This window comes from Melospiza georgiana, chromosome 9, assembly GCF_028018845.1.
Source record: "Melospiza georgiana isolate bMelGeo1 chromosome 9, bMelGeo1.pri, whole genome shotgun sequence".
In the NCBI taxonomy this organism is placed as follows: Eukaryota; Metazoa; Chordata; class Aves; order Passeriformes; family Passerellidae; genus Melospiza; species Melospiza georgiana.
In genome coordinates, this window is record NC_080438.1 from 5,631,479 (window position 1) to 5,656,498 (window position 25,020).

The 25,020-nt window shown below is 42.5% G+C and overlaps 1 protein-coding gene across 6 annotated transcripts in view; it reads right to left on the bottom strand.

Moving 5' to 3' along the window:
- RABGAP1L (RAB GTPase activating protein 1 like) overlaps window positions 1–25,020 on the bottom strand; it is a 229,205-nt gene that overhangs the window by 29,098 nt on the left and 175,087 nt on the right. The window contains exon 1 of one of the 6 annotated variants that reach the window (XM_058030215.1): window positions 4,826–5,081. The exons of 4 other annotated variants lie outside the window; for them this stretch is intronic. Coding sequence is in view for 1 of the 2 variants with exons in the window: in XM_058030214.1 (XP_057886197.1) it covers window positions 1,894–2,004 (111 nt within the window). In the remaining variant the exon portion in view is untranslated. Of the gene's footprint in view, window positions 1–1,893; window positions 3,432–4,825; window positions 5,082–25,020 lie in introns of those variants that run through there. One more of the 6 variants, XM_058030214.1, reaches the window with a different exon arrangement.

Here is a 25,020-nt window from a genome sequence, read left to right on the forward strand (position 1 = left end):
GGGCTGGTCAAAGTCCCATGTTAATACACAGATATGTTAATACACTTTGATTCCAGGAAAATAAAAAAGTTGATCAGAACAAACCCTTACAGTGAAGTCAATTAGTCAGATCCTCTAAATAAACGTAATAATGATACTTTTCCTCCCACGGTTGTTCTCTGTTTACTAGGAGATAAGTAGGTAGTTCACAGAGAAATGTTTTTCATCTTATTTTCAGAGTGGCAGAAATTATCTGGAGATGTGATGTGGTGCTTTCACACCAGTTCCTCTCTCTCCTGGTCACTCACAGCTGATGCAGAAATACAGAACACAGTTCCTGTTACTCATGCTCTGCAGCTGCCCAGACCTGCAGAGCCAGCCCTGAGCCCATCCTGGCAGCGCTTCCCAAAGGGTTAAATCATAAGGTAAGCCACCATGAAAGGTCGTCTCACCACAGGGATTTTAATTCAGCAAATGCAAGTGCTAGTTCCAGAACACCCAGCAGTTCAGGGCAGGAATCCCCCAGGAAAAACCCTCTGCTGCTGAAAGAAACTCCCAGAGCTGCCAGTACCAGGCTCGGGTTAATCCTATTGCAACACCAGGTCCTGTCTCAAGGAGATCCTACTCTGGCCCTCCAGGCAAAAAACACAGGCTGCCACAGCCACCAGCTCAGGCAGGGCTGTGGCTGGACAGTGAATGAAGGGACACCACATATTTAAAAATATCCAGCAAGGAAAAAGTGTGTGACTCCTGATATGCTTGTTAACCAAAGCCCAGCCCTGATAGTGACCACATCATCTTAGGGATTGGTTTTGTCCATACTGAATTTCGAGATTTATTATCTATTTGATGTCATGGACCTTGAAAATTCTGGCCTAAAGAAGGTCAGAGGCAGGAAAAAGCATCATAATAAAAGGGATTGGGCAGAATTCTGGTTTTCATTCATACTACACAAGATGCAGGAAATGACTTCATACATTTTAGATCTCCTGAGCATGGAGAGGCAGAAAAACCCCAGCAGGAAACAAGCACAGAGATGCTTTACCCAAGATACAATAAAGCAAATTTTCCTTTTCTGAGAACACCTTCCTTTGTCCCAGCAGAGGAACTGACTGGGTACAAACACACACCCAGCCCCAAATCTGCACACATGAGCACTTCTTTGGGCTGCTGAATTTGTATTCAGCCTGAAATGCTAACTGTACCTGCTTGCACATTAACACCTATACATACATTTTTATTTTAAAACACTCCCTGTGACTGCTTCTAGGCATCCTGGCTCCCACATGGGCTCAGCTGTAGGATCTGAGGCCAAAAGTGAACTCTTGCACCCAATTTCAGAGCCTGCAGCTCCCTCCAAGAACTGAGATCTCCATGACAGAGGGAGATGACCACACTCTACATGTCACTTACAGAATGATATGCTATTTACAAAGAAATATCATATTTCATTCAACTAAAAGGTTTTTACATATATTTATGCTGATTTTGAATTGTATAAAAGTGAAACATCACCATTCTCAAGGAAGGGATTGATTCTCTCAGATTTAGTGATGAGAGTACCTGCACCCCAGAACCAGCATCTACCCTGAGCTCTTGACTTACATTCTAAGAGTCTGCAGCTAGATTGGCTTAATTATTATTCAATTATTCCAATTATGTAAAAAGTATTATTTTAACTATGACCCTACTGAGCAAATCATCTTCTTCTAAATTTAGAAGTTAGAACTTCTTCTTACAACTTCTAAAGAGATTATTAAAATCTCTTCTGAAACAGATTATTTTCATTTTGTTGATGCATGACAGCAAATTTCTGAAAAAGAGAAACTGAAGAACAAAGAAAGGCACTAAATAGTAAAGTTTTCAACAGAAGGACTTAACCTTGATCATTACTGGCAAAGGAGGAGCACCTACCACAGCTTTGGGTTTGCTGCCTGCCACCAGGCTGGCCAGCAAGTCCTCATCGCGCAGCTGCCCAAACACGTGGGCATCATAAGCCACCACCATGGAGACCTCTTCCATCATCTTGGCTGCCCTCAGCAGGTCCCAGCCCAAGGCTCAGCTCCTGTCAGTTGTTCACACCCAGCTGGAGACGCTCCTGGGGAAGGAGTGTCACCAGAGAGAAAACGTGACCCAGCAGATCGGGTTTGCCTCCCAAGGGCGCCTTCAGTATCACGGGAGGCACACAGGGCACACCTGCTCCCACTCCCAGCACCTGGCTTGCAAAAGGCTTCTGCTGAAATCTGGAGGAAGGCAGGAACCTCTTTCAGTTCCAGAATTAGGCCAAAGATGAAGCAGCAGGAGACAGAACAGATTAGTATTAAACAAGGCAAGATCTGTCAGACAGCACTGAAATCACGGCTGTGCTTCTCCAGTTTGGTAGCAACTGTTCATTCTTTATGTCCAGTTTTCTCCCATGAAAGATGATATTCCTGTCAGCGGAGTCTTTCCTTTGCTGCTTCTTCCCTTCCAACGAATTGCTGCTTCTGGATTATTTGTAAATTCACAGAGATTGGTATGATGCTGACTTCTTTCAAGCACTCCTTGAAATTTTCTGCCAGTTTGTAAATCTCTCCTTTAAAATCTGTTAAAACACACACTTCTGCTTTTCTGCAGATCTCAACTGCATTCTGTACTCTGTAGATACTTTGATTTTAGCAGGAAGATGATGGCATTAAGTCACAATCCTCCAAAAAAGTGTCCTTCAGTTTCCACATGTCATAACGGGTAAAACAGCCCCGAAAAACTCAACAAGGCTGTAAAACTCTTTCGTGAATAAACTGGCATCTCGACAAGTGAAATGAAAACAATTTATGCAATTAAAACTTCCCACAGAATAAGCTTTTTAACTCACATCTGGCACTGGTCTTGTTTTAGGTAAGAGGTAATTTTATCTCTTGTCTGTGAATCCTAAATAGCAGAGCAGCCTCCCAGATTGCTCCTGATTTCTCAATAATTTATCATAACTTCTTTTATCTATCTGACACAGAGCAAAAACAGCACAAGGAAACAATAAAAAAAATAAAAAGAATCAGTACTCTGAAAACTACAAATGAAAATCTGGAAAACAATACAGGATTTGAAGAAACAAACAAAATGTCCCAGAAGTAACTCCTTTCAAGACAATCAGGCAAGGTAAAACTCCATCTACTACATTTTTATCTTCTCTGGAAGCCTTTTCTTCCTGGTGAAAAATCATACCTGCTCAAGAAAGAGAAATCATTCTGGCTGTCCATTTGTCTCCAAAAAGAGTCCGTGCTGAATGTAAAAAATCTGATAGAAATGTCCAGTGCAGGTTGGTGTGGCATATGGTTACACTCCTGCTTCCCAGAATGAATAGTCAGACCCACCTTGCTCTTTTTCTCCTCTCTTCCTGGAGTATGGTTATCAAAGATTGCAGCTATCTAAATAGCACCAGGTGGTATTTGCATTTGAATAGGAAACTTGAGCAACAGCTCTAGCGGGCAGGATTAAAACCCTAACATCTCTTCTACTTATATAGTGGGGAGAAATTACATGTTATTGCTAGGAAACAGAGAGTTCTAATAGGCTTATGGCAAACAAAAAATGCAGCACTTGAGGTTAAACTCTTGAGACTAAAGCAGATTCTGATCATGCTTAACCCTTGCAGGATGAAGAAAGATATTTTTCCCTTAAAACGCACCTATAGTTCATGATTTCCTTGTTTTTCTTCACAGGCAATTTTTTCCAAAGAATTAATTAACTCCTGCAGTAGAAAGCCTTCATATTCCAGCCCGGCTGACGAGAAGGTGGCTCTCCGTGTCACCTGTAGAAAATCCCTACCTGCTGTTCCAAACACAGCTCAGCTTTTCTGAAGCCTTTAAACGCTGCTTCCTCCTCACCTCCATTGCCTGGGGGGGTTTGGGATCTTCCTGAAGAGCGAGTTCTGATCGTGGGGCTGCTGGTGCCCCTCCCTGCTGTGCTGCTGGAGCTGGGTCCCTTCCCAATCCCTCCCACCCAGGGGCTGGCACCTGCCCAGGTAGGCAGGGGAGGGAGCAGGTGCTGTAACAGCAAACATGCCCGTGTTAATCAAAGACCAATGTAATGCTGCAATAAGGGCACGAGGTGGAGGATGCAAATTGTCAAACGTATTCCACGGCTCTGCCAGCCGAACCCCTCCCCTGATTTAGCCAACAGGCATTTCCATTTAGAAGGAATTATTTACCTTCTTTTCCTCTTTAGACAGAGAGGTTACAGTTATTTAACAGAACTACATCTGCATATTATTGTATAATTAGTTCAGTAATTCTCATACCTATTCATAACAAAGGGATTACAATTTTGGCATGTTCTAACTAGCAATTGCAAGAACTAACAACTGATTTGTGACGTTGGCTGCTGCATCTCTTTAAATAGAATGTTTTTCAGTTGTTTCAAGCTAATGAAGCCGAGCTGCCTGCAAATCCTGTGATCCTCCCTGATAACAGCCTATGCTGTACCCTGAATCAGCACACAAAATTCTAACTATCAAGCCAGGTAAATGAAATATTTTGAATTAAACTGACCAAAGCAAACGCATCCAACCAGACACAAGCGCATCTTGCTCACACCTGAGTAGCTGGAAGGGAGAGGGCAAGCACAGGTACCCACCACCACATCCCCAGGCCACACTACACACTCCTCCCAGCCCCTCCATCCAGAGCCTTCCCCTCTGCTGGGCTTTTTGGGTGCTGAAGTGATGAATAATCTACCAAAAGACAATAAAACCCATGCAGAAGATTCATATTTCCTTACAGCAAAGAGCGAATCTCTGCCTAACACCACATCTACCTTCCTCAAGGACCAGGAACGCAGCCCCCTCCATGACACAGCTGTGAAATCCTACCTCTAAAGCAGGAATTTTTGGAGAAGCCGTGCAACCAAGCAGTCAGGAGACAGAGGAGAGCCAGAAGAAGGACAGGTGAGCTGCAGAAAACTGTGAACTTGTTAAGTTAAGGAGCTCTAATTGCAATTGTTGGGATTTATATGCCGGTGGTTAATAGAGGTGAACGGAAAATTCCTGAATTGAGCAAACCAGCTCTCCTAGCAAAATCCTGCTCACTCCCAAGATAAATTCATTCTCACTCCACCCCCAGGAATGTCTTGCTGCTATCTGACAGGGAGAGGATCTTCTGACAGACGGGGAAGTGAGGTATGTGCAGCTCCTTGGTAAGCCTCCCTTCCTGCCACAGCTCCAGGAACACAAAGGCCCTTTCTGTGATTTGTCTCTCGTGCATTAATGAATCCGGGAAGATCACAGCCGTCTTCAGAGAAGGAAACATAAAACCCCTTTCAGAGCACTTGGAATGGCATTTGGCAGTCTTCAAGATAAGTTCACATGTCTTTTCTCCCCAGTGGGAATGATAATGATAGTATCAGCTCTTCTTGTAATTCTGAATGCACAGGAAGGGCTTTTTCAAACCCATCCAGCTAGTGAAAACCACCTGGTTACAAGTCAGACTCTGTGGATCACACACACGGTTCTATTCTCTTCTCTCCCACAAAGGGCTTGCCAACCATCAGAGAGCAGCAGAAACTGGAGCTCTGTTCCAGTTTTAGACATGCTTCTGGATTCCACGTGATGCTGGAATGCAGAGTCACCATGGCTCTCAGGAATGACCTGCACCATTCCAGAAATGCAGTTTCCAGGCTCTGACTGATTGGTGACTGCTTCCCCAAGATTTATTTTTATTATTTAAAATGTCAAATTAGCATGGCCTATTTTTTTCCCCCAAAAGAAGTGGGTGTATGCACCTGTACTTCTCCTAAAATAATTCTCCAAATGTGTGGAAAAATCTGGGCGTGATGTGCTTTAGCACATACAGTTAGAGGGGCAAATCCTCCCTATTAGCTAGCACAACTGCAAATGCATTTCTGCAGATTAAAGCCAGCAAAGCCATCCCACTGGAGAGGGGAAATGTGCTCTCCCAGGGTGGCAGAGGTCAGCGTGGTGGAATTGTTGAGGCATTCCTGACACACCGGTGATGCACTCCCCCTCAATGGAAGTGTGTAGCCCAACACAGAGAAGAGCTGAGGACTTAAGAATCTTCATTTCATGGTGCCAAATACCTAAATTCTCCTCTCCCAGCCTCCCCAAAACTGCTGCATGTCACTACTCGTGCTTCCAAGCAACAACTGCTGCATAAGGATTTTCTTCCACAGTGTTCCTATAGATGATCTTTAAAGAAATAAAGTGAAACTCTCTATCAGCCACACCCCAAAACTCCAAAGGGGGAAAAGCAGTGCAGCCAATCACTGCCCAGCCTACTGCAGCTCACTCCCTGGATATCTCTAAGCTCATTCAACTAATTCTGTTCTGCGTCTTCATTCCTCACTGAGGTGGTTACTAATACTTGAAATCTTAAGGGTTTGGGTCAAGTTTCCTCTTCATTTCAGGTTTTACATAACTTAGAACTACAGCTAAATAAGGCATGCCCAAAATAAATCTGCCTCTTTTGATTTCTACAACCACACAAACATGAACAAGATTAAACAGCAGCATAGCTGGGACACCAGCCTACAGGTCCATGCTCATTATTCAACTCAGTCCATTCCAGATTATTTTGAACCTTTAAAATGAATTCATGAACCTCTTTTGATTTTTAATTTATTAAGTTCACATTTTTACTTCATGTGTTCATCCATCTTTCCTGTCCTGCCCCTATCACTTTTTCTAAGGCCAACAGAAGTAATTTCCTCTCTCCAGCTAGGCTTCCTTCAGGTGTGAATTGTCTGCCAGAAATATTTTGCTTCATGAACTTCCTTCTTGCCTGCTGAGAATCTGGGTTAGAGTTGCATTGACTTTTTGCTTGTTCATGTTTTTCCAGTGGCAAAGGCAGCACAGGACTCCAGCTGAACCATCAGTGAATTTTATTGCTTAGCCCCACAAGGAGCTATGGTGTGACAGGTGACAGAGGAACAAGGAAAGAACCAGATATCCCTGAGCCAGAATTGATACCAAGTAAAGGAATATTGAATCTTAGTGTGAGTTTTTGAAAATTCTGAACAGACTTTACAGGATATTTGGGGCATATTTTGTATTTACCTAATGTAGCAAATTGAGCTGAGCATATTTCCTCTCTCCCCATGCTTTTGTTTTGGCAAAAGAGGGCGTTTTTTTTTCCTGTTTGGAAAAGCAAGGGGTGGTACCAGTGAGCTCCCCAACAGGCAAACTCTCCTCCATCCCAATGCCCTCTGAGTGGGCCAGAATAGTCTGGAGTAGTGAAAACACTACAGAAACCATGCAGAAGGAACAGGCAGAAATTCCTCATCTGCTTTGGAGCATAATTTCCTAACAAACAGCAGGCTTCTGCCACCTGTCTCCTGTGTCACCCCTTCACTTTGGGGACCCTTTTTTATCTCCCTGCAGTTCCATGACAGCAGACATCCACAAGCAATTCAACTCCCCAGCTCAGAGACGTGGTGACAGCTCCAGAGCAGGACCAGGGACCTTCCCACACCTGCCCCACAGCCATGGCCAGTGTCTCCTAAACCTGTGCAAGCCAAATCACCACCCTCAGCTGCACAATGGGCAAACATTAACAACCTGTTTGCCATTAAAAGTGTCCCTGGTATTCCCTGGGGCTACTAATCCAAGAACTGAGTAACGCCCGCACTGCATTTAAACCACACAAATGGCATTTAGAGCTAAATTCCACAACAAACTCAACACTACCTGGGAAATGTATTTTAAACTTGTTGCTTTTGAAAAGAAAATTTGAAAAGAAACCAAAATGGGTCAAGCATATTATCCAAGGAAATTAGCATAAGAGTTGTATAGGGATGCTTTGCACTTACAACATGGATTTCTGGCCTGGTTTCAGTACAAGTTGATTCAGGGATTTCACCCAAATAGCCTGCTGTCTCTTCACTTAGAGCAAACAAAAGATACTAATTAACATTAATCAGAACATTAAATAGCAACATCTGTCACACAAAGAGACTCACACAGGGCCCAGGATTCCATCTCTCCATGTTTTTCATTCTCTTTCCAAAGAGGGGTTAATAGTCCTTACCTATGTCCCTAAGGAAGACTAATAAAGGTAAAAATAATGGAAAATGGAGAACTCTAAGCTGTATCAATACTGATGTTGAGTGTCAAGTTTGCTGCAGTGCTGAAGCAGCCATGCTGCACAGGGAGAATGCAGTGACTTGTTCACCTAGATGACCTGAAATGCCCTGCCTCAGGTCAGATTTTAGTATCTTCACTGACCATCACTTTGCACCTGACCTTCAGTCTGTGACAAGGAAAAAAAAAGGGAAAGAAGGAAAGGCTGGAGAGCCAGATGCCATCAGAAATTCTTGTAGTTAAGTAACAGGAAGAAAAAGGCAAGACCCCATCACATCCTCTCCACAATCTCACAGGAGCTGGCCATGCACAAATTCACCTTGGCTGTGCTGGTACCTCACTGACACCCTGACAGGAGCCCTAAGGGAAAGCTGAGACATTTCTATATGGAAACAGCACAATGGTAATGGCATATTCCCAAAACAAAAAATAAATCTGCCCTATGATTGCTTGAAAGATGAGGTAAGGAGTAATTAAGAGTGATGTGGGTGAGCAGGAAATGGCACATGGTGTCAGCCAGGCTGGGCTAAACCAGGCAGACCAGTCCAGGCACCTTCCTTGAGCTTTAGCAGTCAGTGGGACTGTGAGACAGTCTAGACTGAGGCATGCCTGATGACTCTGAAATGAGATCATTTCATGCATTTTGCATTAGAAGTACAAACTACTGCCACCTTCCAGGAGAGTGCCATGTCCCTCAATGCTGGAGTTAAAAAATCAAGGCATTAACTTGGCGGTCACAGGACTGAGTGCAGCCTAAAAATATCCAGCAAACAGCACTTGCTGGTAAATGTAGATACCAAAGGTAACAAACAGCCAGCTGATACAGAGAAAACATTTGACCTGAGACCCATTTGCTAGGAAAGGCAGAAAGCAGCTCTAAGTCCCTGTACTCCCCTGCACCTCCCTGGCAGTTTAAACAGGTCAGCTCCAGAGGAGAAAGGAAGATCAGGACCATGCAAGCAGATCAGCTGTATGAGACTACCAGTAGTATCCACTAATCTAAACTCCACATAATCCTCTGCCCCTAAATCCCTATTCATCATCATCATCCAGTACAGTAAAAGGGAAATTCTGTTCTCACAAGATGATTTGGGAGACAAACTATTCCAGTACTTAACTGTGCTGATCTAGTCTCCCACTGGGAAAATCTGCATCTACATTTAATGCTTCAGTATAACACAACGTTTACATGTGATTTAAAGATTACCCTGTCTTGATTTGACTGTTAATAAGCTTATTTTAGGAGCTCAAATGGTATGTATGGAGGGGCAGAGAAGGCAAATGCTGCCACCAGTTATCAAAGAGCTCTGGGTGATAATCAGGTATTTCTCCAGAAACCAGAGATTTCCATATATTTTCCTACCCTCCCCATCTGGCTTATTCCAAGTTTGTTTTTGTCTTTTATTTAAAATCTTGACTCTACGTCTTGTATTACTTACTACTATGATACTCAAATCAACCAAAAGAAATGAGACACTCCCTAAAAAAATACCAAGATAAGGGATTGCTCCAGCTCAGCACAGATATCCACAGGGCAGGAGGACATTTTCTCCTCATATCCACGTGCTCAGGCTGGGCACAAAGTGCTGCTTAAGCTGAGGTCAAGTGCAAGGGCTGAGCTCCCTTAGAAGCTCCCTCACTCCCAGTGCTCCTGTGACTCCTCTCAGGGTCCAGCGAGAGGCCTATATTTAGATACAAAATTGAGCCATAATTTCTAATCTGTACTTAATTTTTTAATGTCTTGCATGTAGAGGAACTGTTTGTACAAAATGTGTTTTGCAAGAAATGCAAGGAAAGTGCTGGTAATGAGTAAGAGCTAGTTTCTGCTTGATCTAAAGGAAGAAAACCCCATCAAACAAAGAAAAACAAAGGATACAATAAAATTTAGAATGATATGCAAAAAATGTTATTAAAAAGAGGCTTCTATCACTATCAAATTCCTTAATGCATTTCCAAAGTACATATTTTATATGATCAGCATGATTAGTTTCCCTATTTGGAAAGTGAATGAAACAAAATAAACCAGCTCACAAGAAAGCAATAACTAAGATGAAAAAGAAAAGCTATGCTGCTGTCTACAGTGAATTTCATATGTCATGTAAGCCCAGGTACCTACATAATGGTTTCCAAGGTTATAGATGTCCTTCTCTCATTGGTGACAGAATGACTCTGTTTCCAATTACTCTGTCACAGAATCACAGAACAGTTTGGAAAAGACATTTAAAGATCATCTTGTCCAACCCTGTTGCAATGAGCAGGGACATCTTTAAAAATAATTCCTCTATGAAAGCAGTGAAGAATTTGATCACCTTTCTCAGACATAGAATCACAGATGAAAAAGGTATTAGGGTTGTTTCTCTAAATGCCACACAGCATCTTTGGTCTGTAGATATTTCCCACTGCAGAACCTTCCCAGACAAATACACATGGACTTAGTAACACTCCTGGCACTGAAGAGTTGCCTGGGGACTGGCAATAGATTTATCAGGACATTAACTGGACAGCCCAGCTTTAAGGAGAGTGAAACAAGTGAGTCCCTCTGGTGACACTTTGATAGAGCACATGCTTGACACTGCTGGCTCTGACATGAGGGTGAAGGTATCTCATGGGGAAAACTCAAACCCAAAGGGTAATTTCCTTCATGCTAGTTAGAATTGTGAAACTGAGAAAGACCAGAAACAGGTCTGAGTCATTTTTCTTATCTCTCCTAATTAAATGCAACAGCAGCAAGAGAAAAAGCCCACTCTGAGCTGGAGATGGAACACCCTAACTTGGTCTCCAAGTGCCTTTGGCCATCCCTTATCAGCAGAGCATGGCAAAACATCCAGGATATTTTGTTGGGCAATGCTATGATTTTTTTCTCACTTTAATTTTTTTTTTATTATTTTTCCAGTAAGAATGCACAACTGGTGCTCTGTTTATCAGTACTGTTTTCATTCCTGTGCTCTTCTTGAATCTTTCAGAGTTACAGGATCTCAGGTTATAGAAGCTGGCTGGGCCCACTACCACCAAAGAGAGAACAAGAGTCTGCAGCACAGATTAGTGCTCAGCCACTGGGCAGCTGTGTCTCTGCAATGCTCCTGGTAGCTCAGGGTTACTTTGCCCTTTTTCAGCACTGCAGACCCCTCCACATTTTACCAGAGCTCTCAAAATTCAAGAGTGACAGCTGAGCACACCAGGTGGGAAGAGCCAGAATGAGAAATGCAGAGATCCTCACCCATCCCAGCCACTTCTCTGCTTCTAAGGTGTTAAAAACATCATCTCCTGTTCCCTAATTTTCTGACATCTCCTTGTAGGAAAGATCCTATTCGTCCTATCTTCAACAAAGGAAATGAAGATGCGTTGACTCATCTTTTCAAACGTACCTCAAAAACCCTCTCAGGGCAGCAGAAGTTATTCCTGGCCATTCAGGCTGGTACCAAGTCTCCTGAGCTTTGTTCACAGCTCAGCTGAGAGAACACCTGAGGTAACACATGAGGTAACACCCCCACCTGCCAGAGCACCTGAGCTCTGGGTGAACAATGGCACCAAACTCACACCTGACACAAACAGCATAGCTTGGCTTGTGAAATCTCAGCCAAATTAAAAATCTACGTGGAGCTGCTGGTCAGCAAAGGCTTTATAATCAGCACCCCTCTGGGTGTAAAGAAGTGGACACCCCAGTGACAGATGTGTCATAAATGACAAGACCAAGAGTCTATTCTGAAAAAAAGAGAATATGTCATGAGCACGCCAAGCCACTCAGATATAATTCAGCTTTCCAAATGGGTAATTGAATGATTAATGTAAATAAGAAGGAAATTCAATGTGGACTTAAAACATCACCTTCCTCATCTCACTTCAATGTAAAAAAAATTGCATCTGGCCTTGTGCACAGCCCCTGTTTTGCAGGGCTGTATGTACAAACCCAAGTATTCATGTCCTTCTTGCTGTTCTTCTCCAGAGAGTCAGCTAATAGCTGGATCATCAAAGCAGAAAAACTACTTTTTAAGCTAAAAGAATTGCACAATGAAAACTACACCAGTTAGACAAAGAAGCTGTCAGTTAGTGCAGCCAAAGGCTGTAAGGAGAGGCCCAAAAGGCAACATCTGTTGAACACGTATAGTCCAGAGTCTGAGCTTCTTGAATGTTGGCTCTGCTTCATGAAACAAAAAGGAAATAGGGGGAAAAACCAGTTTGGTCTCTGTTTGCTCCAAATAAATCTCTACAGGATTCACTCCTTTCTTTCTCAAGCTACAGTATTGTGCAGGAGATACAAAATACTAGAGCTTCTGAGAGGCTCTGAATTGTCTCTGAAGTTTTTACTGAAGAGTGTGGCAGTGCTTTCACCAAAGAAAGATGTGAAAAATGTGTATTTTATGATTGGCTTTTCACAAATATTCAAATGAATATTATATGTGTTATGTTAGTTATGCTGTATTAATTTTCTTAAGTAGTGTTAAATATAGTTTTAGGTTATCACATAATGTTAAAATAGAAACTATGCTATGTAGGATACTTTTTTAAAGAGAGGACTCACACTGAGATAGCAGCCACAGGACACCTGAATCTTTCAGAGAAAAAGAATTTATTGCTCCATTATCAGAAGAAATTAACTTCTTCCTGCCTTGCTTTGACAGGATGATGCCGTTAGGATTCAGAGGAAGAAGCTGACACTAACCAGACAGAATCCTGTGTTTGAATGGAATTTATGCATCATGTATGAGGTGTATGAATATGCAACAGGCTGTTGCTTTTAAGGGTTAATCCTCTGTTAACGGGTGTCCTTTTTTGGGCTTGTTTTGCCCCAAAAAAGGTACCCAGATCATCTGTAACTCTTTGTTTCTATTGTCTCATATTGTCCTGATCCAAATTGTCCAAAATTACTATTAATCTAATTATAATGCTATTTTTATAACAATTTTATTAGTATTACACTTTTAAAATTTTAAGACCACGTGATTGGCGCTTTTCACAAAAGACAAACAGGACAAACAGAGCCAGGCTATGGTGCAGTATTCCTGCCTGATGCTTTTCTGGTTGTGAGAAGCAGCTCACATCAGTGCTACTAATTCCCTGTTTGCCAAGGAGGTTCTCTGGGCAATGCAGGATGGAACAGAGCACAACAACCACTTCCAGCTTCTCTGGTGTGGGGAGCACACCTGGAACAAATGGCGCAGCAACATTTTCATTACACCTCTGCTATCCACCTGTAGCCACTACAATTGCTCTGCCAGTTTCTATGTGCATGCACACTCCATCAGCAGCCTGCTCCTGCCCTGGATACAATTTCAGACAAAGCTGTGCCCTGGCTGGGATCCCAGCCCCTCCCTACAAAAATGCAGCTGGTCCTGCAGAACTGCCTGTACAGCAGGGCTCTTCCCTGGCTAGGGAAGGATAACCATCTCCTCACTCTGGCAGAGCTGGTTAGGCTACAAGAAGCCTGGAATGTGGACACTGCTGAAATTAAAGCAGCCAGAAATAAAGTAAGCAGGAAAATTGGCTTAAAGCCATCTTTGTTCTGACCCTTTTTATCTCCATCAAGGACTGCTGTGACCAAACACTGGGTAGGCAACCCATGGCCAGCTATGCCTTTAAAACACACTTCCATCACACTCCTGGATGCCACTCCAGCTCAACAAATATCCTGAGAAGTTTGCTCAGTTGATGAACAGGAAAAACAGGGCAGAGGATGGTGCTGGACAAGCAGCTATGCAAGTCAAGGCACCCTGGTGCAACCTGGAGCCTCGTGGCTCTGCTTCTGCAGTAGGGAAGAGATCTGTTTAGCTATGTAAATAAGATGCATAAATAAATAAATAAGAATTGCAGTGGGCTGAGAAAAAACACCCAGACCCTGGCCTTTTCAGTATCTTAGCAACAGGCTGGCTGCTGCAGGGTAAGAGAGCATGAAATCAGCATCTTTTCAGCTAAAGACAAATTGAATGGAAATGTGGGGAGGTGGCCTTTTCCTGGCAGCAGTAAGGAAGGAAGAAGTAACTGGTGAATCTGATCCTGTAGGCATCCTTTAGGAGGGGTTCCTGAATGCAGGGACTGTTAATGAATGTGGCTGAGAGGCTTTGTCCTGCCAGCAAACTGATACATTCCAGAGCATGCCTGGGAAACCAATAATTCAATCTTGATTCAAATGATATCTGTTACAGTCACCTCCTGGGTTAATTACTTATTAACCATCTTAAATAGCTCAAACCCAGTTCTGTTGGACTCCCCTGGCTATGTTAGTGCCAGCTGACCACAGAGCATGTTTTCAGTGGCAGTTACCTAAAACATTCCCCCAGCATTGCATGCTCAGGTTTTATCACCATGCTATCTGCATTCACTAAAGGAATGTGCACCCTGTGAATCTTTAAGTAACTGAATCTCGGCAGTACAAACCCATTTATTCTGGCCAGGTATTTCCTCCCCAGCCTTCTGGAACAGCCTCGTGTGGACACAGAGGAGGATCATTATATACACAGCAGCTACTAGAGAGAAGTGAGCTATGAGAGCAGCAAGAACAACATGTGGACATTTCATGGAGAACTTAAATGAAAGTTCTGAATAAAATAATTCTCTGGGACACCTAATCTGACCTAATCTGGGGCTGGAGTGTACCAGCTGATTGTTTTCCACTGCTAAATGCAGCTGGATCCTGGCAGCAAGGCACAAGCTGGGACCTGTGTGGCTCATGATCACTTAGGGTGGTGTGGGATGGTGGCTGGTTCAGCAGAGGGGCTGAGCAGTATCATGGACATATTTTATGAAAAATCCTTCCGTTAGGATCTTTTCTCCTGAGAAGCTGAGAAGTTTCAGCTTCCCCATGTTTTGCTGCTTTGGAATGTGATTTGGAGAATTGTTTACCCAGCATATAAAATTGTTTTTACTTGATGACCAATGACAGCCACCTGTGTCAAGGCTCTGAGCAGTCACAAGATTTTATTTCCAGTCCTTTCTATTCCTTGCTAGTCTTCTGATGAAATCCTCTTCTCTATTCTTTTAGTATATAATTTTCTTTTAATATAATAAAATAATAAATCAGCCTTCTGAAACATGGAGTCAAGATTCTCATCTCTTCCCTTGTCCTGGGACCCCTGTGAACACCACCCCATGAGAAGCTTGTCCAGGAATCCAACAGGAGGAGAAAAGGGAAAACACAGTGGCCTTACTCCCTGTTTTATACACACACTGCACAGTGATAACTCATTTCACTCCCTATTTACAGAGAACTTGTACTTGTGTGGCACTTCAGCTACAGTGAAAACCATCTGGAGGCTACCAGTGAACCAAATTTACTTGGAGCAGGGAAACTTCTCACCTGCATTTTATCCTCCTCAGTGCCCCATCTCAGCATTTAATCTTTCCTGTGATGGGGTGGAGGGTTGAGAAGCCATGCCCAGTTCCATAGGCAGGAAATTACATAGAATAGAGCAGGATGGCTGCTTTCAGTCTTTACAACTTTAAAAACAAATTCTGTGTTCTTGGGAGCTGCACACAGAGATGCATTTGGCAATGTTTTGTTTCCCTCTTTGTCTGGGGTTGAAAGGAAGGCGACTGTGGCTCAGTGAATGAACACTTAGATGAGATCCCCTCCATTTCCTTAATGAGCCTATTAAATGACTCATCAAAGGTGTAACGACCAGCCTCAGAAGGGAGAGACACACAGAGATAACTAACTGCACTGAGATATTCCTAGTGCACACAAAACAGCCCATATGCTACAAGAGTTAATTGGAATAACATGATTCCAGTGCTAGAGAAGTGCACAGATGGAAAATACCTTGTCACTTTTCCTTTTTGCTGGCTGGAGTTGTCTGTGTCTGAGCTCACAGCAGCTGACAGATCCAGCTTTTCCTCCTCTGATCGAGGGATGATAAAATCCTGCTGTGACACATCCATCTCTGGGGTATTTGCAGAGTCAAGCACCTGGTGGAACTGTTTGTGCTCCCTGAGCATGAGCAAAATCCGTGATCGAAGGAGGAGAGTCTTGGTTTAGGTCACAAGAACCAAAGACCATATCAAAATTCAAATGGAATTTTATTCTCTGCTTTCCTAAATGAGTCCCTGAAGGCGTGCATGCCAGGATTTAGTCTCTCCAAGGAGATTAAAAAGTACTGGTATATTAACACAAATACAGCAGGCATACAGCAACCAGCTCACATCACTCTCTAGCACACTGGATTTTATTTACAAGGTTAACTATGATCCACTGTTGCACATTTTCCAGAATCTTGTGTTCTGATTGTGTATTAAGAGTGGAGCAAGGGAAGCAGGAAGAGCAAATAGCATCAATAATGCTTAGGAGACTGCAAGAGATGTACTAAAACACATGCCTATTTCTCCTGAAATGTCACTTTATGTCAACTGCCATGGTTTCCAGACTGTCAGAATTGAATTATATTGTAATTACATCCTATTTGTACAAGGTCACAAGAATAAAAGCTTAGTACTTCCCTCCATTACAGGTGCTGTAGTTCTTACACTCCTGGAGTGTTCCCTGGTCTCCCAACAAGCCCCTGTGTGAGCTCCCAGCCCAGTGCTGGATCTATAAATGTGCTGCTCCTTCCCATTAGAGACTCAGCCGCCAGAGGAGATGCTGCTTGATGGATGAGAGCAGTGAAACATGAGATGGGCTCTGGCCCAGCCCACAGCCAGCCCTGCTCCCAATTCCCCTCAGCAATTACTGCTGCCCCTGGGATGAGCATTTGCACTCCAGGCTGGGAGTTCCTCTGCGGGCAGAGCAGGGCTGGAGGCTTTCCAGGCTCACCTTCTTCCCCTTTACATCCCCAGCCCTGACCAGAAGGGTTTTTTATCAAGTCTTGAAGCACTTGGATTTGTTGTGTTGGCTGGAGAAGATGGCTCTGGTGCATATTGGGAAAAAGGAAAAAACACATGGCTAAACCAGATCCCCCTCAGCTGGAAAGTTGCTGCCTTTGCAAACCCCTCATTAGAATCCTGGGAAACACAAACAGTGCCAAGGAAAATGCTCCTTTCCCACCACATGTCCTTCCTCTTATAAAAGGAACATGCCCTGCTTCAGAGTGTACTTAGAAAAGGGAAAAACGAAGCAAAATCTCTTGAAGCAAGTTCATTGCAACACAAACCTACATTTCACTTTGCATTACAAGAAAAACAAGGGCCAAAGTTGCCTCAGAGCTTCCTGCTGCTACCTAAAGCAATGGGATTTGTGTCCCTACAAGCTTATCTGAGTATGATGGTCTGGAATGAAGAAAACTGCTGGGATCTGTATTCTGTGGCACTAAAATACAGCTCCTTTCAGTGAGAGAAATCTCTTTCACCACTGCCTCATGAGGAAAGACATCACACTTACTGTTTAACATTTGAAAGTAAGGCAGTGGTGACAAGGTGATTGAACTTTTTTCTTATTTCTGACAGGTCTGGTAGATTGCACAATCATCAAAAGGAACAGCCTGACAATAAAGTTCTGTGTGTCATCGACAGTGGGAGAAGAAATGAGCCTGAGGTAAGGAAAGCAGGTGCTCAGATGTTAAAGCATTATTCAATTGCTAAAGCATTATTCAATCCAGCTGCTTGCAACAGGTACCCTGGGGCAAGTGGAACATGGCACCCTCACCAGTTAGGAAGCATCTCGCCATCATATTTTCTGAAAAATCCTCTTTGCCCAAGATCCCTCTCCTGGGAAGCTGAGAGGCCTCAGAGAAAAATGAAAACAATAATTATCTCATTTGCTTCTCCTGTGTTTTGCTGCTTTGGAATGTGGTTTGGAGATTGTTTACCAACAGGTGGGTGGTTGATTTGTTTCATGTGAATTGTTTTGACTTAATGACCAACCACAGCCAGCTGTGTAGGGACTCTGGAAGAGAGTCACCAGTTTTTCATTATTATCTTTTTGCCTTCTGTAAGTATCTTTTCTCTATTATTTAGTATAGTTTTTAGTATATCTTAATTATTATATGATATGATATGATATAACATAATATTATATTATAATATGATATCATAATATTATAATATCACATGATATAATATTAATAGAACAGAACAGAATAGAATAGAATATACAATATAATACAATATCATATCTTACAATATAATACAATATCATATCATATTATTTAATAATAAATCAGCCTTCTAAGAACATGGAGTCAGATTCATCAATTCCTCCTCTGACAGGGGACCCAGAAAATACCACAGAAGCAAAGCCCTGATCCCTTTTCCAGCTCTTCCCACTGCTCCTGACTGGCTGAAACAGAACCAACATTCCCTGCTGTGCAAAGAGGGAGCATCCTGGGTGGCACAGTCAGGTGGCTCACTCAGACTGCCATCAAATTGTTGCTCACAAGGATGCACTGTAAGGGCATTGATTTGTGCTCTGAGCTCTGGGTTAATCAAAGGATTTCTGAGATGAAAAAGGAGCTGTTTCAATCCTGTATCATGGGCAGGGACACCTTCCACTATCCCAGCTTGCTCCAAGCCCCATCCAACCTGGCCTTGGACACTTCCAGGGGCAGCCACAGCTTCTCTGGGCACCCTGTGCCAGGGCCTGCCCACCCTCACAGGGAACAATTCCTTCCCAGTATGCCATCTAAATCTACTCTCAGTTTGAAGCCACTGCCTCTGTCACTCCATGCCCTTGTAAACAGTTCCTCTCTGGATTTCTGCATCTATACTAATTATTATGCTGATTAATAACTTGGAGATGAGATTTTCAGTTTTTTCATGGCTTTTGATTAATTGGCAGAATCAAATTTTGGTTCAAAATTATTGTCCAGGAAATTGCATTAATTAATTAAGCAAAGGAAGTTCAAAGAATAACAGACAGCTAGGGCAACACAATGAGGAGGTCTGATCTTCATCTGCTGCTTGACATGAGGTACCAGCCAGATGTAATCCACTTATGCCCAAACATAAACAAATGTAACAATATAAACCATGTAACACCATGTTTACCATATACTCAATCTCCACAAGAGAAACAAGGCTACAATATGCTAAAAATGAAAGCAATTAACTGTTGGAAACCAGAGAATCCTGCAGCAAGCAATCAGGGGATCCTAAAAATGTGAATATTGCCCTTATAAAGCACCCAGCTACAGTGCTGCTCCAGCAGCTACACACTGCTCAGAGAACAGCCAAGTAACTACTTGCTGAATTTAATTTCCAACAGTGTCAACAATGCCAAAAACAATGCCTGGGGCATGTAATGGCAAGTTATTAATAAGACTTTCAGCTCTAAAAGCTGCTGTCCCTGCAGAGTTGTGTTTATGAAATGCAGTCACTATCTCCTATACTTAGTTTGGTTTGTCCCCTTATTTTCAAAGCAGAGAAATAAATCCAAGTGCAGGTGCCTGAGAAATCAAACACCAGCAAAAATACAAGAAGACAGTGCCCCCAGTGCATCTTCTGTTTATTTGCAAAAGCCCTGGGGGAAATAAGGGAAAATTGTTAGGCTTTCCCTTTTCTTTTCCTTCTCCTCCCAATTATTTTTACAAGTTTAGCTCTAGGTCTCAGCATAGCACAGTGCTTCAGAATTTGTCACCTCCTTTAATTTGTCAAAAACCAAAATGAACCCAATGTCCCATCCCAACTGTTGTCTGTGCTACACTGAGAGTGAATCTCTGCTTTCTCCCTGAGTCACTGCGGGCATTGGCCATTAGCTCTGGATTATTGGAGCTTTCTGCAACAGAGAAGCACAGAATGGGATCACAGAGTAGGATCACAGAGTGAGGATCACAGAGTGGGGATCACAGAGTGGTTTGGGCTGGGAGAGATCTTAAATCTCCTCTTGTTCCACCCCTCTGCCCTGGCAGGGACACCTTCCACAGGTGGCTCCAAGCCCTGCCCAGCCTGGCCTCGGACACTTCAAGGGATGGAACAGCCACACCAAAACCCACCCATGGCTGTTTTCAAAAACTCAATTTTTTTATTCTGTTACATCTGCAGGAATCAAATAACCAAAGCTTTTCTGAGAAGGACACATACCATAATGGCGGATCAAAAAAGACAAAAGGCAGCTTGAATTTTTTCCCCTAAACACCATCACTTCCCAATGCATGTATTCTAAGACTTCTAGACTTAAGAAATAAAAAAAAATAATGCTCTGTGGGTGCCCTGAACTCCCAGCAAACAACAGAGCTTCTTCCTCTGCTGTTCAGAGGAGAGAATTAAGAGTTTCTCAGGTCACAGGAGTTGAGTTCTAAAAAAATAAGATATATTTTTCAGGGTCACAGACAACACCATAACTTTGGCTGGCAAGGGTCATGCCTTGGCCCCAGTGTCTTTTGCATATTAAATAATACATTTCCTCAGAATTACTATGCTAAATACTGCCAAGCTGCTACCTGCTCCTTCAGACCTGACTGCCTGAAAGATTTCCAAGAGAAGCACAGAGGAATTCCCACCTCCAGGGAGATTTTGCCATCTTAAGTCTTAACAGTTTTGTTGATGTTTAAGTCAGCATCAAGGAACACTTCTCTGCCAGCATAAACATGGGGTGCACAGCTTGTTTCCAGGCATTTCTGCATCTGCACTTTTACCTACACCTCTTTCCCCACAAAATGTGAAATCCTGTGTGTTTGTTCCTTTTCATTATGGTTGTAAGTGCTGATGCTGGGAGACATTTCTTCCTCTACAGCCTCTTTTGCATCACAGAAGTGTCTTTAAAAAGGAGATCGTCTTACTGGGAGAATGAGACCTGGAAACCTGCCAGGCACCATCACCACAGGCTTTCTCCACAGTCAAACTCAAGACATTCTTTAGGAAAATCAGTTACTGGGTTTGCTTCCTCCAAAGGAAGAGAGTTGAAACCTTCTTCTCTAAAAAACTAATATGAGCATTGTGCTGTCAGTAGGAACTGCAGACACTGCTAATCCTCAACATACTCCACTGCAAGGAGAGAACTTTGTATGAGCTATTTTAATGTGTCACCTCACAGGGGGTGAGTCAATGCTCCAGCCAACCTGCAGCTGGGATTGGAGTTCAGCTGGGGAAAAAGGTTCACTTCCTCTTACTTCTAGAGCTGAGTTATTTCAGACACATTCTGGCAAAGATGCCAGAACACAGAGCTGTCAAACAGCGTGACTCCTGCCACCTCCATCTCCTGCTCTCTGTACTATTTCCAGACCCAAGGATGGAAAGCCGCTGGTTTTCATCCAGGGAAGGAGCCAGATTCAAGAAGCTCAGGCCAGGAGGCTCTGCTGAGGATGCTCTGCTGCTCCCCTTGGAACAGAAACTGAAAGCCCTGACTCCTGATGGCACCAAGGGGAACAAAATGATTTAGGTGCTGTGCTGAACCATGGAGCAGCTTTCAGGTGCCCTCCTTACCTTGCTGAATGAAACCACTGAGAATTTGGGCAAAGTGATACAACTGCTGGGGATAGAGACAATAAATGTTTGTATCAGCTTTTCCACCTCAAACTTTTACAGTTCTTTGAAGACTTTTACCTGCAACACTGCTGTGGTTGATGCCACTGCTCAAGTGCAAACGTCAACTAGTGACTAATACAAAGACACCAAAATACTTGTATTCAGTCAGGCTGCAGAACTACTTTAAACTGTTAAAATGTGATTATACTTAACTAATAATTATAATAACATTCTATTCCTTTCCTATTGATAAAGAATTAATGACATACCTGATATCCCCTATAATACCAACTCAGTGCAAATGAAAAAAAGACAAACCAACCAAACAAAATATAATAACTGAACAGTTTTACTAATGCTTAAACACCATGAAAATATAGCCTCACTGCTGGGCAACATGCCTGCTCACTGGAATATTAAATAAGTATTATAAGCTAAAATAAATAAACATTTCAAGCCTAAACTGCTGTTTTAAATTAACAACATTCCTTTCTATGGTGTTAACACTTATTACCAAGATTACAATCACATTTAATACCGAACTCCACTGCAGGCACTTTCATGTGATTTCCAGACGCTGTCTCATTGCAGTGCCCTACACCACAAAGCTGAGCAGAAAGAAGGAAGCTGGAGCTGCAAACAGGACAGGAATTAAAAACCATGACCCTTGTCACCAGGACAAGTGGATCTGCACTTCAGAGATAACAGCACAGACATAATAAGGGCAATTGATCATTGGCTTTTAGTAAGAAATTGCATACAAGCAGGGTTTTCTATAGATCTAAACCAAATCCTTTTCAATTTGGTTTGGCCTTTTTTGAAGAAGTTGATAAATGTGCAATTTTTAACCTGTCCTTTATACTGGAAGGTTGAATAGATACAACACTGGTAGAACCAATGCTTGTGCAGCTTCAGGGCCTTTCTGCAGTGACCTCCTTTGCTTTTCTGTTGCATTTGTGTTGTCTTACTGTGATAGCAAGACCCCCAAGTATCTCGATAAGTACACATACACAGAGATAAGCACAGAGAGAGGAAATGCTCTAGAGAGAAGTGAGAGAGCAAACCAGCTATTTTTAATCCTACCCACTGAAACTCACATAAATCAACAGGTGAGTTAAACCATGCTTGTAAAAAAATCACATCCAGATAGAAGATAACAGAGGTGTGAAGCCAGTCAGTCATCCCCACCAGTAAGGTGCGATCTTCAAATCACCACTCTCAACTGAAAACATTTAAATGGCAACATTATAAAGTAAAGCTGCTTTAAATGTCATCAAGGAACAATTCTGGAATGAGAAGAAGCTTAGCACAGTTCCTGCCACTGCAGCCTGTTCTCCTTGACTCTGCTATTATCCACAGCCCTGGTGCCAGCTCCAGCTGTGGGTGACAGCCTTGGCAGTACAGTGAGAGGTGACAAAAATGTGTATGGTTGCTTTGCACTGGGAAAGGCACCATTTTTATTCAGGGCCAATTGCTGGTCTTACTGAAGGTGCTGAGAGCAGCAACCTCATAATGCTGCTGGGAGGCCCAATACTGCCCAGAAGGGAGATTTACATGGTTGGAAGAAACTTCTCCTAGAAGAAGTGTTTGAGATCTTTCCTGCTGCTGAGGATGGTGAAAGATGAGACCACAACTACAGGGCCTGAGCCACGTAACAGGAGGTGTCTCTAGAGATGCTATAGAACAACCTTCCCTGTGTATCTCATCCCACATGTTTACCTCACCTTCCCTGGGCACAGGGGCACAGGTAATTCTGAGATGTCCCCACCTATCCATCTGGTACACTCAACCTCATGGCATTTCCAGAGCTGCAATGGAACACATTCTGAATTTCCAGAGCTACCACATGCTGAATGTCAGCTCTGCTCATTTCCAAATGCCACGAGACAGTCATGGAGAACTGGCACAACTTCCTGAATTTACCGGAAAATGACAATCCAGGGAATGTTCATATGAAGTAGATCTCCCAGTGAGACTTCCTCCTGTTCCACACCTCTCCTGCCTGAAGCCAGGTGGAAGAACAGAGGAATTGGACTTGTCTATTAAAATCCAAGCTCATTACAACTTCTTTAGGACACACACACATCTGTGCAAGAGAAACTGCAAGAAGATGCAAAAGACAACTGAGGCAGATGTTGTAAGAAGAATTTGTCAGATGTTTTCATAAAATAGCATCATTTGGATTAACCTTCATGATATTTAGAAAAGCGTCTTACTTCATTCATTCATTTATCAAATTGGGCTTCCAGAGACACACAAAAACTTATGAAAAATCTTGTCAAGACAGGAAAATTAGGAAAGTAAGAAAACCCTCCCCAAAGCATAAGAATAAAAATCCTTCTATGATTACAAATCCAGGCTGTATTATTTTTAGGCCCTATAATTTCATAGTATGAATTAGTTCAAAATGCTCTTCAACAATGGAATATGACCCAACAAGCTCTGTAGGAAAACACTACTGTTAATTCTAATTCCACTGATGTTCCCAGGGATTTACTAGTAAATGACTGAAATCCAGACCTAGTGAATAACCACAAAAATAATTCTTAATTGAAAAAGATATTCTCTAGCACATTCTACACAGAAATTTCATTTAATAGCAGCTTTTTCCTTTGTATTTGCAGATCTACTCTTGAGAGAAAGACAGATACCAATCCTTTTTTTTTCCAAAAAGCAGTATGATAGAACTATTTCCAATACAGCACTTTCAAAATCCAAGGGTTACATCCTGAACTCACTGAGAAGTTGTGAAATTAAGGAGAAAAAGCATCAAGTAGTTTTAAATTTACCTTCTGCAGGACTAGAAAGAAGTAGCTCAGCTGAAGCTCAAGAAAAAAGTAAGCAAGGAAAGGTAGATTTTTATTACATGTTAAACTCTTGTTTTGTTTTGCAGTAATGTGGGAACAAAATTAAAAGAAACACGGGAAAAGATGCAGCTTATTACGAACCCTGGCTACAACACAGTTCTGTTTTTAGGTTTTTATGCTGAGAAATCCAAAGAAAATCCTCCATTCACTTACTGTGCAATACTTGCTCTAAAACCCTCTATTGTTTAGTCTACAAGTACTAATACAGCCCACAAGCAGTGGAAAGACACACAGTGCCTCTTTCATACAACACAAAAAAGCAGTTTAAGGGTCTGGTTTGGCTTTTTCTTTAACAGAAAAAATTTTGCTCCATTCAACAAGACAGACTATGCTCTTCACACAACCTCTGTGTTGCCTGGGACTCCACCACTGGTGATGAGCAAGACTAAAATCTCCTGTTTGAGCATGCCAGCTCCGGCAATTACTAGCACCTGGTGGTAAATAAACTCAATTATTCTAACGTCTAATTATAGAATCACGGACTAGTTCAGGTTGGAAGTGATCTCTGGAGGACATCTTGTCTAAACCACCCTTTAAAGGAGAGTGACCTACAGCAGCTCACTCAGGGCAATCTGTGTTTTGGGTGTCTTCACAGATAGAGACTCCAGAACCACAAGGGCAATGTGAAAATTGTGTATTTTATGATTGGCTTTTCGCAAATATTAAAATTAATATTATATGTGTTGTGTTAGAAAGTGATGCTGTATTAATTTTCTTAAGTAGTGTGTTAAATATAGTTTTAGGTTATAAAAAATGTTAAAATAGAAACTATGCCATGTAGGA